This window comes from Hyperolius riggenbachi, chromosome 8, assembly GCF_040937935.1.
Source record: "Hyperolius riggenbachi isolate aHypRig1 chromosome 8, aHypRig1.pri, whole genome shotgun sequence".
Lineage (NCBI taxonomy): Eukaryota > Metazoa > Chordata > Amphibia > Anura > Hyperoliidae > Hyperolius > Hyperolius riggenbachi.
Genome location: NC_090653.1, coordinates 201,534,065 through 201,554,779, shown reverse-complemented (window position 1 = coordinate 201,554,779; position 20,715 = coordinate 201,534,065). Strand labels below are relative to the sequence as shown.

The window sequence follows — 20,715 nt, the reverse complement described above, 5'->3', positions numbered from 1 at the left end:
AGACTCTCCTACGGCGGTGTTCACTGTTTGAACATGCTTCACTTTTTGATATGTTTCACTGCTAGATTAGTGGTTAGTTTCTCTCCTGTATGGGCACCGCTGTAGGAGAGTCTATTAGGGATAATTTGTGCACAATTTATGCTGAAGCTAACGCCCCCTTTACTGTACCTGTTTTGAATGCAAGGTGTGTAATCTGCCCGTTATTCGAGCTCTGCATACTTGTGCAGGTAGTCAATTCAGGTGCAGCGTTTGTTTGGAAGCGCTGCCATTTCGTTCTGCAATACCTGTTGTCTGACTTCTGTGCTGATGCTCTGCCTCTTAAAGGACCACTGTCGCAAAACCTTAAAATTTAAAATATATGTAAACATATACAGATAAGAAGTACATTTCTTCCAGAGTAAAATGAGCCATAAATTACTTTTCTCCTATGTTGCTGTCACTTACAGTAAAAAGTAGAAATCTGACATAACAACAGGTTTTGGACTAGCCCGTCTCCTCATGGGGGATTCTCAGGGTTTTCTTTATTTTAAAAAGCACTTAATTAATGGCAGTTGCTCAGTCCAACTGGCACAAAAGTGAGCAGTGAGCACGGAGGCTGGCCAACATCTTTTTTATAAATCTTTTTCAAGGAGTGTCTTTATAAAGAATAAAGGCCATGCTGAGAATCCCCTATGGAGAGATGGACTAGCCCAAAACCTGTTGGTACTGTCAGGTTTCTACTACCTACTGTAAGGGACAGCAACATAGGTGATAAGTAATGTATGGCTCATTTTACTCTAGAAAAACATGCTTCTTATTATGTGTTTACATGTATTTTACATTTTAACCTCTTGCCGACCGCGTCACGCCAGTAGGCGTGGCCGCGGCGGCAGCCCCAGGACCGCCTAACGCCAATCCTAACGCCAATTGGCGTAAAGTCCTGGGGCTCTGTTTTGCAGGAGATCGCGCGCAGGCTGCGCGCGCATCTCCTGCTTGGGGGGCGGAGCTCCGCCCCGCCTTCAGTCTCCGAGCGGCTATTGCCGCTCGGGAGACTGTTAGACGGCGTGATCGCCGTCTATTTACTCTGTGCAGCGCTGCGATCAGCAGCAGCGCTGCACTGGGGACAGCCGTGTGACACGGCTGTCCCCCTGGGGGACAAGAGAGCGATCGGCTCTCATAGGCAGAAGCCTATGACAGCCGATCGCCGTAATTGGCCGGCTGTGGGGAGGGAGGGAGCGAGGGAGGGAAGGGGGTTAAAGGAAGAGGGTTTTTTTTTTTAAAAAAGGCAACACAAATATTTATTAAAAAAAAAATAAACATGGGGGATGCGATCAGACCCCACCAACAGAGAGCTCTGTTGGTGGGGAGAAAAGGGGGGGGGGGAATCACTCGTGTGCTATGTTGTGCGGCCCTGCAGCTTGGCCTTAAAGCTGCAGTGGCCTTTTAAACTAAAAATTGCCTGGTCACTAGGGGGGTTTAGCCCTGCAGTCCTCAAGAGGTTAAGATCACAACAGTGGTCCTTTAAGGTGCGTATATACCAAAAATTGATCAAAAGCTTTGATGAGGCAGGATAGAAAATTTAGATTGGGCAGGGGCAGGGCAAAAGCATTGGTAGACCGATGGCCTATAGCGTTGCACGGCATTGAACAGTGTAACACTGCAGTTCAATCGATTTTCAATTAATTCCCTGCTGGAATCTATTAGAAATTGATGTGCTGTGTATGGTAGGAATGTATTCCTTCTGAATTATTTTTTTTTCAGAAAAGAATGAATTGCTTTTGAACATTGGGTGTTTATACGTTAAGTCACTGGCCCAGAATGAGCACACAGGTGTGCTTACTCTGTTCTGACTCAACTGGCTGTATGCTTATTGCAAGTGTATGACTCAAAAACGATTAAAGCCAAAAACTCTGGATTTCAGCCAGGCAACTGGCATCCTTATAAGATAAGGGAATGAAGATGATGGCCTCTATTACTCTCAGTCAGATGTATAATTCAACACATCCTGGAGTTTCCTAGAAAGTTACCCTGTAGTGACGTAGAGGCAACCATATTTATTTTCTTTTAAACAATGCAGATTGCCTGGCTATCTTTGCATTGCCTGGTTCTATGCCTCTAACACTATCTACTGACCCAAAAAGAGTACGAAAAGGTGCCCTGACTTTAGTGGCAGTATTTACAGTATGTTTCAGGTATACGTTTCAGACATGCTTAAAGCGCAAAAGGTCAGCAGGGCAGTCAAATTTTTTTAAAAGGAAATAGATGTTGTGGCCTCCATATCCTCTTCCCTCTAAGGTCCCTTTCAGGTAGTTAGGTAAGGTAGACAAAAATAAACGATAATCATGAAATCTGTATTTTGATAGGTGATCTGTAGGTGATATCTCTCAATTCCTACTCTGTAAAACTGGTTGCAGGTGTGTGACTCTTAAACATTACTAAAATGAAAAGATCCACATAATAACCAGGCAATTGGTACTTTATGATGGGAGATAGAAATGGGAGCATCCATATTTCTCTTACTACTTATTTCTTTTAAAGGGGTTCTTCCGCGAATGAGGAAAAAGATAAAAAGTGGTTTATGTATAAACTATTAAACATCCTTCTAAAATAGTGTAAAAGGTTTTTTTTTTTTTTAATGAATGGTTTCATCAATATAACATGTATTGTAAATAGTGACATATGAAGAACTGGGAGGCTAATCCATTTGTTAGGGGTGTTTTTTTTTACTTTCTTTTACAACCATAACTGCTGCCTACATAGTTTTCAGTGGTATAACCCACTTCTAGCAGGAATTGCCATTATAACTCTAACTGCTGAGCTCTGCTGAGCTGCTGAATATGTGTTTACATTGTTGCTAGGCAACCAGACCCTGTGCAGAGACTCGTTTTGTGAAAAGAGTCATAAGCTGCAGGGAGAATCAGTCCCATCTACACCATATGATTCGTTGTCAGATTCGATTCAATTTGATTCTATTCATTGATTTGATTTGATTCAATCTGACATGTCCGATTCATGATTCTATTCAATTTGAATCAAATTGAATCGAATCATGAATCGGTCATGTCAGATTGAATCAAATCATATCAATTAATTGAATCGAATCTGACAAAGAATCATATGGTGTACTGTAGATGGGACTGATTCTCCCTGCAGCTTATGACTCTTTTCACAAAAGGAGTCTCTGCACAGGGTCTGGTTGCCTAGCAACAATGTAAACACATATTCAGCAGCTCAGCGGAGCTCAGCTATTAGGGTTATAACGGCGATTCCTGCTAGAAGTGGTTTATACCACTGAAAACTATGTAGGCAGCAGTTATGGTTGTGAAAAGAAAGTAAAAAAAAACACCCCTAACAAATGGATTAGCCTCCCAGCCGTCATCCGTCACTATTTACAATACATGTTATATTGAAGAAACCATTCATTTTTTAAAAAAACTTTTTACACTATTTAACAAGGATGTTTAATAGTTTATGCATAAACCACTTTTAATTTTTTTCCTCATTCGTGAAAGAACCCCTTTAAACTGGCCCTTGCACCCACCTACTGTTTATTTCAATCCAAGAGGCTGGGTTCAGAATGTGACATAGGCAAGGATGAAGTGAGCAGCAACTGTAAAACTGAGGAGATCAGCAACTATCAACTGCTGCACTGAGCATATCAGGTCTCCCTGTTGAAAAAACAAACAAGCAAACAAACAAAAAACATTCCCATTAAAAGCATTAAAAGACAACTAAACTGAGAGGGATATGGAGGCGGCATTTCTTTTAAATACTAGTTGCCTGGCAATCCTGCTGATCTTTTGTCTCTAATACTTAAGACATAGCCTCTGAACAAGCATATGCAGATCAGGTGTTTCTGACATTGTTGTCAGATCTGACAAGATTAGCTGCATGCTTGCTTCTGGTGTGATTCAGACACTACTGATATTGCTTAAAAGCAAATAAATATGGCACTCCACTCTCACTACAGTTGTCCTTTCAGTACAGTAAGAAGGGGCCAAGAAATGGATTCCTTCAACCTTGGCTATAAAGCATAAGCAAGTATCACATAGCAAAGAAACAGAAATAGCAGTTCCATTGATAGAAAGGTTATAATAGTCAAATATATCAAGTTTTACCTTTTAAAGCATAACTGTCTTCATTTGTTTAACGTCTGCCCGTTTCAGTGATAGCGTACTGTTAAATAACCATGATTCAGTGAACTATTTTGCTATCATGTAACTAAGGTTAGTTTACGATCTGTTGTCTTTTAGTATACCTGTCAACATGTTGTCTCTCAACAATCATGCACTGATTGAAATGCAAGGTTGGACAACAGTTCTATGCATAGTATGCATAAGACAGTGTCCTTTAACCAGTTAAGCCATCTGTGGCAGTATATCTATGCTCCGCAGGACTTTAGTTCCCACACAGGGGCCTAGATATTCATCTATTGCCGTGAATGGCCGCCACGCGCTTGCTCCCTTTTGCATTCTGGCTGCCGTCCATTAGCCTGGAGATCAGTGAATGGGAACACAGTTCCCACTTACCAATCTAAGTGCCGGTGTCAATGATTACCGGCTTCAATGAGAATTGTTTGCCATTGTAACGAACAAAGTTACACTAGCCTGCATTATTTTGTGTTCGCGTACTGGAAATCTTGTGGCCAAAAAGTAAACTTGCACCTACATGCTTTTTTTTTCAATAAAAAAACATATATACCATTTAAAATTTACCCACTATCTTCCTCACTCTCCCATAGTTACCCAAATAAAAAATTGTATATAAAAAAAAAGACAAATAAAAAAAAAACATAGTTACCTTAGGGCATGTGTCAAACTCCAGGCCTGGAGGGCCAGATCCATGCCAGTGTTTAGGATGGACTGAGAAAGAAAGGAATGTGTTCTACCTGATGGACCACACCTTTCCTGATTCAGACCCATCAATTCACTTGAGCTGTATAAAAAATGTGTGTGGATCTCGGCCCTCGTAGGACCGGTATTGACATACCTGCCTTAGAGACTGAACTTTTTAATTTGTATGTCTTGGGGATATATTACTGTTATTTTTGCAATTATGGGCTTGTAATTAGTGATGGATGCAAAACAGAAAAAAATACACCTTTATTTCCAAATAAAATATTATCACCATTCATTGTACTAGGGAAATATTTAAACATTGCAATAAAAGGGACAAATGGACAAATAAAATGTGTGGGTTTTATCTACAGTAGAACACTTTATTTAAAACTATAATGGCCGAAAATTGAGAAATAATGATTCTTTTCTTTTCATTTTTATCATTATTTCCATTAAAATGCACGTAGAATAAAATAATTCTTAGCAAAATGTACCACCCAAAGAAAGCATAATTGGTGGTGAAAGAAAACAAGATATTGATCATTTCATTATGATAATTAGCTATAAAGGTATTGGCAAATGACTTGAAGGAGCGCTGAAAGGTTAAAATTGCTCTGGTCCAGAAAGGGAAAAAACCCTTAGTGGGGAAGTGGTTAAAGCATTTGGGATGTTAAACATTGTTGTTACTAGAGTGACTTTACCATATGCTAGGTTGATTTCCTTGCTTGACTGCTTTAACCTGCTCTTACATAAAGTCATCTTTAGAATCCAGGTATAAAACTTAAGGACAGCCTTGACATGGTAACTAGAATCTATATCATCTGTCTATATGTAAAGAGCTGATACATATGATCTGATATGATATGATACGTATGCTCAGTTTGTTTTCCTGTTTTTTTTTTGTTGTTGTTTTGTTTTTTGTTTGTTTTGTTTATTTTATTTTTTTGCTTTTTGTTTTTCAAATTGCCAGAAGAATCAAGATTCTTACCTTTGTTTTTCATTCCATATCATGACAATCTTGACCTATGATTAACATTAAGCGATTAATTGTAATGGCATTTATTTATTTATTACCCCAAAATGATGAAACCATCTTGTTTTATCCTTATAAATACCCATAACTTTGATCTCACTAATGGAATGGAGTTGAAAAGTAAAAGAAACATTTTGGTATATGTGTGAGTATCTTTTCTGCAAATCCATAGATAATTTGTTGTGTTTGCCATAACAGGGGGCATTGTTATGAACCCATCTTTTTTCGGAGTTCCTGGTCACACTCATACCATGATTCATGAGATTGGACATAGCCTGGGACTCTACCATGTCTTCCGTGGCATCTCAGAAATCCTGTCCTGCAGTGATCCATGTATGGAGACAGATCCTTCTTATGAAACAGGGGATCTCTGTCGTGACACTAACCCATCTCCTAAACACAAAACATGTGGAGATCCTGTTCCCGGACCTGGAAATGAAACATGTGGCTTTCAAAAATTTCTCAAGACACCCTTCAATAACTACATGAGTTACGCAGGTAAGAAATTTAGTGGGGTTAGAAAAATACTTTGAGAATCTCTTGCATGATTTACATATAATGTGGACATGTGTAATGTGCAGGTTTCTCTTTGACTGGCAATGCAAATTGTTAAAATATCAGTGATGTTACATTATTGATATTCTACTATTGGCTTAACTAACACCTAACACTAGCCCCTGCCCTAAGCATACCACTATCTATGTGCCTAACACTAATCCCCCTATCCAAGTATTCCTTTATTTTTATGCCAAACACTATATCATTTATTATCATTTGAGGACTCATCCTGACTACATAGGCTGTATTTATATTTAGCTGTGTAGCTGCTCTCTAGGTGCACTGCTACTTGTAGTGCACCAGCTGGGGACCCCCCCCCCCCCCCCCATAGTCCTTATGACCACAAAAGTGATTTTGTGTACTAAAATACCCTGCTGTGTGCTGTACTGATATTTTGCTGTTGCATTGTGGTATGGTGTGTGTTGTTGGTGTGATGTGTGTTGTAGCAACACAACACCTACATTACTTTGTAGTGTGTGGCTGGCCATGACACTGTTCTAGCTCATTGTCACTGTGCATAAGTGATTTATTCTCAGTGCATACTGACTGGTCACTCCTATTTTGTACTCAATCCTAGTTCAGGAAAGTTCTGACCAGTGCAATTCCTCAAGCAGGTACACCACTCCTGCTCCACACAGTGATAAACTATTAACCACAGAAGGATGCACTCCACAGGCTTTATCATTGACCTCCACACAGCATCAGTGGCGTTGCTAAGGTCTGTGACACCTGGTGCGATAACTCGGGGTGTCACCCCCCCCCCCCCCCTTTCCTAAATTAGACTGTATCACACGGTACCTGTGTGCTGGCATACACTATTCAATTTTTAATAGCTTAAGATCTGCTGAAAAAAACATTGACTGTATTAAAACTTGGGGCAGGAAATCTGCAGAGAGTTTGAATGTTTACTTGTACTGATGTTTGTGTAGCTTTCCTCCATAATGTACTAACAAATTAATGGTTTCTGCTACCAAAAATTACCTTAGACTACATAAGAGATATTAGATGAACTTTGGTCAGACAGTCAGTGACATGACTATGTACTCTGTCATGTGCTGCAGAAGGTGTCAGTGCTATATAAATGCATAATAATAATAATATGGTGGGACATTAGACTATGACAGGATTCAATTGTGAGCTTCTCTGAGAACAGTCAGTGACATGGCTATGGACTCTGTAAAGTGCTGCAGGTCATGAGGGAGGAAGGCCATATTTCCACTCTAATCGGGGCCCAATACAACAATAACATCTCTATAGCACTTTTCTCCCATAGGACTCAAAGCACAATACATGAGGGGCAGGGAAACGCTGCCTATCTCATCTATGGCTTGCTGTTCAGATTGCACTTTGCTGCGAATCTGGATGGCATACTGCAGTTGTATGGCTTTTATAGCTGTGTTTAGCGATTCAGGCTGTGGCTGCATAGCAGAACAGCAACTGCGGCCGAATTGGAAACGGCCTTGTCTCCTAGTGTAAACCGGCCCTAAGCAAGAGATAAAGGAGGCTGGGATGACAAAGAGGAAGTTAGAAAGGGAGAAAGGGCAAGAAAGAGAAGGAAAAATAGAAAATGAGGAAGTAACTACATATGCTCTGTGCAGCCCTTTAATACTATATTTTACAAGCACTGCAACTTTTTGTGTTAATGATTTTGATTCTGATTCAATTTGTCCCCGTCCGTAATATATTTATAAACTAGCTATTGAGTTATTTCTGTTTCAGTTGCTTAAGTTGGAATTCAGTATTGTAACATTGTCTTTGTTTTACACCATTACCTTTTGTTTTAGTAGAAGAACTTTTCTGGCTTCATTTCTGCTTTATGGTGACCATTAAAGCCTTTAAGTGCTACTTTCTGATTATGTATGGTTTTTTAAGATGGCTTATAAAGTCCATCAATTATTGAAAGAATTCTGGAATGTAACCTTAACAGTAATGACAAAAATGTTTAACAGCATTGGTAAGTCTTCTCACAATCTGGGCTACTAAACTTGTACATTTTCTTCCCCATTTAGCACAGCCAAGCTATATGACTATGTGGAGTGAGGCTGTATAGCTAATAAAATTAATTTTTAATGTTAAGCTGTTCAGAAGATGCTCGGTATCATACACTAGCACTAAGTGGAGATTCCCATGACAGTGCAAATCACTTAGATATTTAAACGCTAGGCTGACTGCTGTAAAAATGCAGGCCTACCTAAATTGAGAAGTAATGAAATGCAAGGTTAACTAAGAGATTACAGGTTGAGATTCATTCTCTTAACAAACCTTTGTGAATTATCACAAACCTTGATGTGACCTCTAATTTTAAAGATTAGTCCCTGTTTATTGAGTAGGTGTAAAATGTTTCATTCTTTTTTCTTCTGCAAATCTGATGACTGAACAAACTTATTCACACATCATTAACTCTAGAAATATTTGAGAATGGTGCTTAAGGCAGAAAGCCCCTTAACAATGCATATCTCGTTCTCATGTTTTGTATTTCAGAGGATGACTGCACAAACTCCTTCACTCCCAATCAAGTTGCTAGAATGCACTGCTATTTAGACCTAGTATACCAAGGTTGGCAGACCTTAGCTAAACCTTCGCCGATTGCAATTGCTCCACAGATTATTGAACACACGTTTACCTCCGTCACCATGGAGTGGTTCCCTCCAATTGATGGATACATATTTGAAAGGTAAAACTTTTTTATGCAGCCATTTTATCCTTATTTTCTCCTATATGCCAAGTCATCAAATTTGTGACTTTATGTAGCCTACTCAAAACACACTCTCTCTAGTTCACTACATACAGTTACTTTTGCAGAGTTTGTAGTAAGCCAGCTAGTCTTTAAACTAAAAACTGTCAGGTTTCTGGAACACTGTAGACCACTGTCTCGTGAGAATACGCACAATAATGCCAGTTTTATTTCAGTTTTGTACCAGACAAAAACCTGTACTAGACACTGCACCTGTATGTAAATTTGGGTGCCTCCATGCACCTGGTAATTTGGTTGCAGCATAGATTGCAATGTTAATTAAGGTCAAAGCAATTCCTAGTGTATAATTTGGATGCCAAAAATGCAAGAAATAGCCAAACACTGGAAGTTGATAGCTAGTGATAGAGGAAAAGCACGGATAGTGGCGGAGCAACAGATAGCGAGTGTAAGTGATACAGCGTACATCAGCATTAATGGTGTTAGGTTAGGCAGGAGGAGTTAGTAGTGCAGTAAAAGTAGGTAGGTTAGTGCAAGGAGTAGGTAAGGGGTGTTAGTGTTAGGAGTAGTGAGGGAGTAGTTTAGTGTTAGGAATAGGAAGGGGAGGGGGGTTAGTGAGAGAGATAGGTTAGGTAAAGTGATAGTATGGTGTCAGTAAAATTACTGATATTCTATTATCAGCATTAGCCAGTTCCCAGTAGTGCAATATAAGCAATATTGCTATTCTAATAGTACCTGCAGGCTGCAGCTGGCACCAAATATCTGGATGCCTTTTCTCAGCATACACATGGTTATGGTCAACACTACATGCTTAAAGCAAATATGAAAAAAACACATGCATATTGATAACAAATAAAGTTTATTCATATTTCTACATTTAGATTATTTTTTCTTACTCCTATTAGAGTAGTTCATACAGTCTATTTAAATAAAATGTTTAGTAGAGCTGACGTTAGTTAGTGTTAGTAAATCGGGTGCCGGCAATAGCCCTCCCCCCCCCCCCCCCCCGATTTGTTGTGACCCAACTACCTGGCGGTGTAATAACATGTACACCTTTATTGGTTTAGTTCTCCCCTAAAAAGAGATTCTCAAGCTCTTATTAGATGATAGCCTAATCGGATGTTCCCATTTCTCTGATTCCCAGTCATCTGAATAAATTTAGGGGGTATGAATGCTCATGACTGTAAGTGGAGGGTTTATGGTCTAGCAAAGTCATACCCCCAAACAGTCTAATATTCCTATGAATTATATTTAGGTGGAACCAGAACTCCTCTTGGTCTGATATGGAGTCCTTATTACCTCGTAAGTCATTAAAGGGGAAGGACTACTTTTGTTTAGTGCTGGTTTGATAAGAAATGTACATGATAGATGTTTGGTAGAGCCAGACCACAAGCTAAATCGCTTTGTGATTCCGTCAGGACAGAAGATCTGATCAGATTAGATGAGCTACGGATTGGCAAGAAATTATTAATATCATCCTCCAGTATTTTTACAGAGTATATTATCCTCCAGAGTGTATCACAACATTTTTCTGAGTTTATTTTATACAAACCTTAGAATTATTGTATACAGATCTGTCACTGTGCTACTATTGATCCAGCTCTGCAAACTCCACCTGCAAACAAGAATTTTTAACTCTTAATTGGAAGATTTACAGTGGACAGAAGCACCATCACATTTAACTCAAGGGCTTTCGTGGACTCATCTTATCACTAGGTTTCACTCAATAATAATGTTGAAAAAATAGTACACATAATAGATGGCACTCCTGTAAAGAGCTACACTAAATAGGACATCTGGATTCTCTACAGAAATCCTTCAGCAAATGTTTTCCCGTAATGAACTAATAACAGAAACCATATAACGTCAGCAAAGGTTTGCCTTTAAAAGCACTAATGTTGTTATGAATTCTTTATTCATCAATTTAGGTCAGATGCAGATCTAAATAGCACAGCTGCAATCAGATAAACAGTTTTTTTTTGTATATGCATAATACAGCTATATTAAAACTGTATTGTTGTTTTTTACCCTTAGGCTTATACAGCTTGAACTGATGTCTAGGTACTTCATAGTAGTATTTCTTATATTAATTTTATCTTCTTTAATCAAACAAAAAAAGGAAAATACAACACATTTCTGGAAAAAATTTGTAAGTGTTTCTGTTTACTGAACTTTAAGCAATATTCCATGATTACAAATAAAGTCCTTGCTGTATGGCTCACTGATAGAAAAATTGCTATAGCCATGTCTCCTTAGCAAATGGAGAATTCAAATCTTGAATCTTAAACCAAAATAGCAGTCACGGGATCTATGTTCCCTCTCTTCATCAGCAACAGTCTTCCCTCTGTGTTGGTGGGGCCTCAGTTCTCTCCAACTTCTCTACCTTTATTCTTGCTTCTTGATGTGCATTTCAGTCACTGCAATAGCCTTATCTGCTGTCCGCAGAAGTAGGGTAATAAAGGTCTCTGCTAAACTTCTAAATGTAAATAGAACTTGCACTCTCCGAGTGAAATGCCAGGGAAAAACATATCAAACACTTAGACCAGAGGGAGAAGCCCTATTGGCAAAAACTACAAGTGATAACTCGTTTTTATGGGTTAAAATAACATGCATAGGGAAGGGGGGTCTATGGGTATGACACACCCCAGGTGGTGTCCTGTCAGTGCTTGAAGACCCTATACATACTGTGGAGGTCCTTGCTTATCCCCCAGTGACAATATTAATCCAAAGGGCACTGGTGTAGCTATCCCACTGTGGGGTCTATAGGACACCCCCAAAAACAGTTCAGATGAAAATGTGGACTCTGTTCTCACATGGGTGGTACCCAGTGAGGAGGCGTGTTTGTTAATTGATTTCCAATTATGCATACCTAGCTCGAGGTTAGCTGCTTTAAAGAACAAGCGACACCCATGCTAACCTAGAAATAAAAAACACATATATAAGTAGATAAATACTACTTCTACTTACATAACAGATGTATTGTGCTATCCATGTAATGATTCCTGTGAATTTTACAAAGGAAAAGCAGAAAATCCTATTCTAGGCAGTGGCCATCTTGCCAAGCTAATGCTGACATCATATCCTCCCTGACTCTTGTTCCCCCCTCCTTTCTCTTGCCCATTGTGTATTTATTAGCTGCCCTCCTCCCAGAGTCTTTTTTTTTATTTACACATCCAATCACTGAGTCACCTTAGCCTTGCTTGTAAACACAAGTGATCAGCTAGGCAGGGAAATAAAAGAGGAGGAATATATTATAGATAAAAAGAACTCCCAGCATTCAAAAGAACTCCCAGCATTCAACTTTTTGGCACTGTTTGGCACTAGGGCCAGTGCTCCTAAAGTATGTGATAACTCCAAACCATAACAGCAGAAACAGTTTTGAATGCAGGATTAGCATCTTTATCACTTAATACACGCAGACCAGTTGCTGTTGAAATTTAATTTTTATGGTGCCAATACCGCTTTAACCCTCTCCTATCTCATAGGCATTGCTCAGCCCCACATTATCTCAGCCCCGTTTTACCTCATTCGGTTTAGACGTTGGTCCTATCTGCGTGTCACTTCTGCCTGGATCCCTAACGTCACATCCTGTTTGCTGTGATTGGCATGACAACCAGCATAGCATTGGCCGCGTCCCAGCTCTACTTGCTACGTGTACGGCTCACTCACAGGGGTGGTGTTATTCCAGATGCCGCCCCCTGGTTGCCGGATTGCACTGTATGCCACAAAATGTTTTTGCATAATAGCCGCATCCAGTAGACACAACATCTTTGCTGGTCCACAGCGCAGCATCTTAATAATCACAATTTGTGCAGTCTGTGGTGTGCAGTGTTCCCCAACCCTGTCCTCAAGGCCCACCAACAGTGCATGTTTTGTGGAAATCCACAGAGAGTAGTTAATCAGCTCTGCTGAGACACTAATTACCTCACCTGTGATTGTGCGTGGTTTCCTGCAAAACATGTACTGTTGGTGGGCCTTGAGGACAGGGTTGGGGAACTATGGTGTATAGGACTGCACATGCAATCAATATGCAATAATTTTGTATGTAAACAAACGTGTAGAACGACTACATGGTGTGTAATTGCATGCAAATTTATGAGCTATACATGGATTAGGATTCTGCAACAAAGGCTCCTGATGTACATTTGTTAGTGCACCGATCACTAGTGGAGTATTAGTCACACCAGACATGGTGTCACTCTGCCACTCGCAATCCTACCATCCGATGCGAGAACAGAGTCCACTGAACCATTCACCTGAACCATTTTTTGGGGTGTCCTACTGCGGGATAGCTACACCAGAGCCCTTTGGATTAATATGGTCACTGGGGGATAAGCAAGGACCTCCACAGTATGTTTAGGGTCTTCAAGCACTGACAGGACACCACCTGGGTTATCACTTGTAGTCCATGCCAATAGGGCTTGTCCCTCTGGGCTAAGTGTTTGAAATGTAAATAGAAGAGGTAAAATTTAAGTTTTTTTATCAATTAGCCAAATTGGTAGCATGCATTTTAAATCTTCTATTGAGATGTATGGAGGAAAATGACGTAGAGACAATGGGTGCCCAGATAGTGTAGTACATTAATAGCTCAAATGTGGTATTAAAAAGTAAACAAAACTACTCACAATTAAGATGGGTTGCAGGAGTGGCAACCAACCACCTGTGGCACTTAGAGTGTTCCAATGGGACAGGATGCAGTTGTGCATTATAAATCTTGTTTGTCACATATCACTGTTGTTAATGAAGTAAGCCACCTCACTTATTTATAGTTTATCATTTTTTAACCTAAATCTATCCATACCTTGGCACCTCTTTACTCCTGGTGTGTGCTACTGAGATGCCCTTGGTGCTAAAAATGGTGATTGCTTGGTTACCTTTAAAGAGAACCAGAGACGATAAAATAAAATATTTATACATACCTGAGGCTTCCTCCAGCCCCATCAGCCTGGATCGCTCCCACGCCGCCTTTCTCCGCTGCCTCTGTCCGCCGGTACCGGGTCCCGTCATTTTGGTCAGTCGAGCCAGTCGATGCAAGCGCAGTGCGCTCCCTCCATACTGCGCAGGCACATGCGTAAAGAGCCGGAGGGAGCCCCTGTGCATGCGGAATATTGGCCGCGTCGGGCGGAAGTGACGGGACCTGGTAGCGGCGATAGAGGCAGCAAAGGACGGCGGCGTGGAAGCGATCCAAGCTTATGGGGCTGGAGAAAGCCCTAGGTATATATAACATCTTTTTTTCATGCTTAAAATACGTTCGTCTCTGGTTTCCTTTAAATTATTATTATTATTATTATATTGTTCTAGATAGTCTTACATTTTTTATGAAATTATTTTGATGTAACATCTTGCTCCACCTTCAGTTCGCATTCACAGTGGGACGTTGCGGAGCTGCGTTATAAAGTCTTATAACGCAGCTTACTGCACTGCAAGGATAATCCTATGGGACGTTCACAGTGCTACGTTAACGTTGCCATGAAAAATGTTGCATTATGGTAACTCACTGCTTGCAGCGCATGACCTCTAAATGCAGATGCATTGCAACTTTAATGTCGCATTAAAACGTAACGTTCCACTGTGAATATGCCCTCATATGCAGAGGCTTTACCAAAGAAAAAACATATATTTTTTTCTTAACACAGGAAATAGCCAGTAGTAGAATATACATAAATTTACAGATATTTTACTACTTAATTTATATACTGTAAAATATTGCTTATATTTGACCATGACATAACCTCTCCCTACTCTTCCCCCCCCCCCCCCACCACCAGGGGTGCCTAATCTTACCCTCCATGGTTGGCACCTAACCTTAAATCACATGGTTGGTGCCTAACCTTAAATCCCCCCAGTGGGTGCCTAACCTTAACCCCCTGGTTCTCAACTAACCTTAACCCTGTCACCGCCTAACCTTAACCCTCAACCCCTGCCTAACCTTAACACCTGGCATTGAAAAGGGCGGCCCTAAACTGCAGCTACAAATAGTGGGCACAAATTTCAGCTACAAATAGTTGCGCTTCTTTTAACTGTGTCGAGCTGAAGGGTCATGTACAGATGTTGATGACCTCAGACAACAAGCACGTCATTCTATAATTATATTTTGTGGATCTGTGCCCTTATTTTACTCTATAATTACATTTGAAATTAAAAGATACTTTTTTTTAATAAGTTTTTGAGTTGTGGACCACTTATTTATATTTCTAACAATTTCCAATGATAGTAAAGTTTCACTTTAAAGACAGTGTTCATGTTCAGCCAGGGAACTGAATTAATCACTGTTTAAGTGTTAGACTGTTGGATAGAGTGGATTACCTCTACAAGGTTTTTCGTTTTTTTTTTCCTTCACTTCATTAGAACTTAAAGGGAACCTGAAGCAAGAAGTATATGGAGGCTGCCATATTTATTTACTTTTTAAACTATACCAGTTGCCTGGCAGCCTTGCTGATCTATTTGGCTGCATTAGTGTCCGAATCACACCAGAAACAAACATGCAGCTAATCTTGTCAGATTTGACAAAAATGTCAGAAACACCTGATCTGCTGCATGTTTGTTCAGGGACTATGGCTAAAAGTACTAGAGGCAGAGGACCAGCAGGATAGCCAGGCATTGCTTAAAATGAAATAAATATGGCAGCCTTCATATCCCTCTCACTTCATGTGTCCTTTAAGACATTGGTCAACAAGAAGAAACAACTTCCAGAACTCAGAAGGTTGTCCTTCTAAAGCAACATAGTTTCTTTCTTTGGATATGCTGTTGAATTTTCCACAGTAATCCATGTCTTGAGCATTATATAATTAATCATTTGATGGTTGTCTGCTTTAATGTTTTGTTAGAGAATTGGGATCAGCCTGCCACTTGTGTGTAGAGAAAGGAATCTTGGTCCAGTATGCTTCAAATGCATCTTCTCCAGTGCCGTGCAATCCATCTGGCCATTGGAGTCCAAGGGAAGCTGAAGGTAATACTGATAAATGAATCCCTCCAATTTTAATTTGGCAGCATATGTCTCTGATGCTCCAAAGTGACTCAAACGCACTTGGAGATTAAATGAATCACTTTTATCTAACATTGCAGAGATTACATACTCCTTGACTGTTTTCTTCTCCTAAAACAGGTAAGTCAAACTGGTCCTACGAGGGCTGAGATCCTCACACATTTTTGATACAGCTCAAATGAATTGATGGGTCTGAATCAGTAAAGGTGTGGTCCATCAGGTAGAACACATTCCTTTCTTTCTCAGTCCATCCTAAACACTGGCATGGATCTGGCCCTCCAGGCCTGGAGTTCGATACGTGTCCTAAAATAATACATGTACAATCTCTAGAACAACCCTGTAGTTTACACACAAGGCTTTCATTAGATTAGAGGGAAAATCATTTAAATTGCCTCTCGTCATAAAAAGCAGAATGAATCTCTGAAAAATGTAAAATTTAGACTTTTTAAATTGGTTTTGGAGCATCAGATGGGCCCGCAGTACCTCTAAAAATCGTTCAAGGATACTAAGGCCCAAATTGATGTTCTACTATCTGGCCAGGCTGAGAAGGTTTACTGTTGGACCTTTGGCTAAGAGGCCAACAGCAAATAAAGGCTGTTAGGAAAATTAAGCTGCAGAGAGACCAGCAACCCTGACTTGATCCATAAAAGATTTGTATACTACTATTTTAAATTCCTATTCCAATCCTCCACTCCTCCTGATACTACTATTGATTCTTATATATCAGAATAACCTCTACTCTCTCTCTGCCGAGAACCTCTCAATACAGCCCTCCGCCTTTCATGTCACTACACCCTCCCTTTAGATTTTGAGACTTTGGCAGGGCCCTCCCTCCTTGTACTTCATACTTTATCGTGCATTCTATCCTGCACCCACAGAATAACGTGAACTTGTATTATTGGGACTACTACTACACAAAACACTGGTTCACATGGCAGTCAGGGTTCCTGGAATCTGCCACAGACCGGGACCCCTAAGCCACCATGCGTTATCTAGAGGGCGATACAGATGAGCCCTGGACCTCTCACCACCAGGGGAATCACCCTCACTGCCTCGAAACTGAATGCTGATTGCAAAGCACATGATAAGTAAATGCACACTCCCAGCTAGCATATTCCTACCTTCATCTGATCAGCAGACGCATGTCAGCCAATCAGGTGCAATGGTATACACCCTTTGTCTGTCGTATCACATCTAGCAGGAAATGCTTAGGTTTAGCAGCATTCAGGTGGGAGGCTTCGGCCGTAATCGTAGATTGTCACTTAGCTGGGACACCATGTGCCGGTATCCACCCACTTGGTCCCCTCCCTAACCACTCACCTTTCAACCGTATCCTGGAAGCTGCAAAAAGAGCAATGTAAAACCACAAAAAACTGGTTCACACAACAGACAGGGTTCCCAGAATCTGCCACAGACCGGGACCCCTAAACCACCATGCGATATCTAGAGGGCGATACAGATGAGCCCTGGACCTCTCACCACCAGGGGAATCACTCTCACTGCCTTGAAACTGAATGCTGATTGCAAAACACATGATAAGTAAATGCACACTCCCAGCTAGCATATTCCTACCTTCATCTGATCAGCAGACGCCTGTCAGCCAATCAGGTGCAATGGTATACACCCTTTGTCTGTCGTATCACATCTAGCAGGAAATGCTTAAGTTTAGCAGCATTCAGGTGGGAGGCTTCGGCCGTAATCGTAGATTGTCACTTAGCTGGGACACCATGTGCCGGTAACCACCCACTTGGTCCCCTCCCTAACCACTCACCTTTCAACCGTGTCCTGGAAGCTGCAAAAAGAGCAATGTAAAACCACAACAAAACTGGTTCACACAACAGACAGGGTTCCCAGAATCTGCCATAGACCGGGATCCCTAAACCACCATGCGATATCTAGAGGGCCCTCCCTCCTTGTACTTCATACTTTATTGTGCATTCTACCCACAGAATAACGTAACCTTGTATTATTACTACCACTCCAGTGTATGATCTGGCATTGTGTATCTTATTGCACATTACCTGTATTGTGTTCTTATTGCTCATTACCTTATTTATTGTACAAGGCTGTGTAATATTTTGCCGCTATAGAAAACCAATAAATTATAATTATCTCTATCTCAATGCTACTTTATTACATCAAGTGGGGACTCCTATTTTTATGTAGGAACTAGAAGAAGTTTTGAAAAAAATTAAAAATCACAAGGCCTCTTGTCCTGATGACTTTACAGCTCTTTAATATAATAAACATTATTCATAGACCTTTTCCCCCTTCCTTTTAAAATTCTTTTCTGCGGGGCCACCCAGTCTCCTCTGTGTTTATGGCCTCAGCAATTACAGTTGTTCCCAAGACCGAAAAAGATTTCCCTGCTTCCCTCAAATTGCAATCCCATTTCATTTATCAATAGCGATTACAAGAATTTTACCCACGCACCTTAATACATTTTTGAACCCTTTGGTCTACTAAGACCAAGTGGGTTTTATCCCCCTTAGACAGGCCTTTGATAACATCCTAAGCTCTTCACCATGATATATCACTCCCATGCCAACAAGACTCCCCTTGTCTTGCTCCTTTTAGATATCAAGAAGGTCTAAAACACTCTAAGTTGGACTTATATGTTGTAAACTCTTCAAAGATTAGGAGTCTCAGGCCCTTTTCTTAAAGCCTTCAGGGCCATTTACACCTCCACTACCACCACCCTCAAATTACCAATACTACATATGGTTCCATTAAAATTGGGTGAGGTACAAGGCATGGTTGCCCTTTCTCGCTGGCCATCTTTTCCCTTTGTATGAAACCTCTTGCTCTCAGGGTAAGAGAGGCAATTGATGTCTCTGGGAATAATATAGATACTGTGTCCTTTAAGGTCTTTTTAGTGATGCATTGGCTCTCACCCTCATGAACCCACTGATTTTAATATCACCACTATTCCAACTACTAGCCAAATTCCAACAAGTTTCTTGTTTATCCATTAACATTGCCAACTCTAAAATCCTGCCTCACAACATCCCTGATAATTTCACTTCCTCTTTGGCCTCCCATTTTGGTTTTAACATTCAGTGAAAATATGTAAAGTACTTTGGGGTCAAGCTCACCAGGGTCCCCACTGAGATGTTCCAAGTTAATAATGCCCCTCTTATAGCCTCCCTCTACTCTACTTAGTTCATGGACGAAGCTCCCTATATCTTTGTATGGCCAAATACATGCAGTAAGGATGCATACAATTTTGTATTATTCAGAGTTCTGCCAGTTCTGGTTCCCAAGTCAAGCCTTCAGATGCTGCAGCGTGACATTGTTTTATTTGGAACTATACACCTCCCAAAATTTCCATCAAGTGTTTACAACTGCCATTCTGAACAAATTACTATGCAGCCTCCCAGTTAGCCTATATCCCCCCTACTCAGGTGGCTCCAATTCCCCTTTGTGGGTTTGCCTTGAGTCGTCCTCTTTATCTACCATTAAACTTGAAACTCTGGTGTGGTCCTCTCGTAAAGTGTGCCAGAGCTCGGGGAAATAAAAAGATTTATACATACATGGGGCTTCCTCCAGCCCCATACGCTTCAATCGCACGCCAGTACCAGGGGCCCGCACTTCCGTCAATCGGAGCCACTCTGACGTAAGAGAAGTGCGCCCTCTACGTATCTCTTCAGCAGCTGCTGGAGAGATACACAAAGAGCACACTTCTCCTTCGCAGACTCGCTCCGACTGAGTGCACGGACCCGGTACCAGCGCTGCAGAAGACTGAGGACGGCACCGTGGGAGTGATTGGAGCATGTGGGGCTGGAGAAAGCCCCAGATATGTATAAATCTTTTTATTTCCCTAAGCTCTGAGTCCCTTTAAGACTATCTCTAAATCTGTAGGCTCCTTTCCATACTTTCTCCACACTTTAAAAATTTGGAAGCATTACACATTTATCCTTGACCTACAAGCACCCTCTTCTCTATGTACCTCTATTCTGAATAATCCTGGTTTCGAACAAGGCTTGACTGGGGACCTGGCCTGGCTGACTGGCCACAATTTGACCAAACTTGCTAATTTTGTTGAAAATGGCAAATTGTGTATCCTTATCTCGTACTTGAGTATACACAATTGGCAGCTTATTAAGTTTTCCCGTTGACCGAATTTTTCTTCTGTAAATCTGTGCTGTTGAGTTGGTACAAAAATCATTCGACTCTGACTCCTCAGTTTATGAAACCACCAAACCTCAAACTCAGACTCAAGGTACCCAAAATGGCCCTGACTCATCCATCTTCGACTCCTCAGTTTATGAAACCTCAGACTCCAGGTACACAAAAATTGTTCCACTCCGATTTTCCGACTCCAACTCTGACTCTACAGCCCTGGTAATTTTAACATTACTCACAGACCATATTGGTGGTTGTTTTTATATATACTGTTAAATAGGATAAGACTTTTTGCAATACCCACGGATTTGCACTGTTCATTCTCCAGGATGATACGTTGAAAATTATGTTTGTAAAAATTTTGCTGCCAATACATTTGTCCTTGTTTTACTGTAAGCTACCATATCCTTGTATTCTGAAAATATGTTAAAGAAAAAGTTAATGAGAAAATGGCAAATGGTCCCCTACCCAACCCCTTAGTGCTTCACATAACTGTAGGACCCAT

General features: G+C 40.7%; 1 protein-coding gene across 1 annotated transcript in view; it reads left to right on the top strand.

Annotated features, from left to right (window-relative positions):
- PAPPA (pappalysin 1) overlaps window positions 1–20,715 on the top strand; it is a 591,278-nt gene that overhangs the window by 245,085 nt on the left and 325,478 nt on the right. Inside the window, exons 4-6 of the mRNA XM_068248107.1 lie at window positions 6,049–6,348; window positions 8,890–9,082; window positions 15,928–16,049. Coding sequence (XP_068104208.1) covers window positions 6,049–6,348; window positions 8,890–9,082; window positions 15,928–16,049 — 615 coding nt within the window. The remainder of the gene's footprint in view (window positions 1–6,048; window positions 6,349–8,889; window positions 9,083–15,927; window positions 16,050–20,715) is intronic.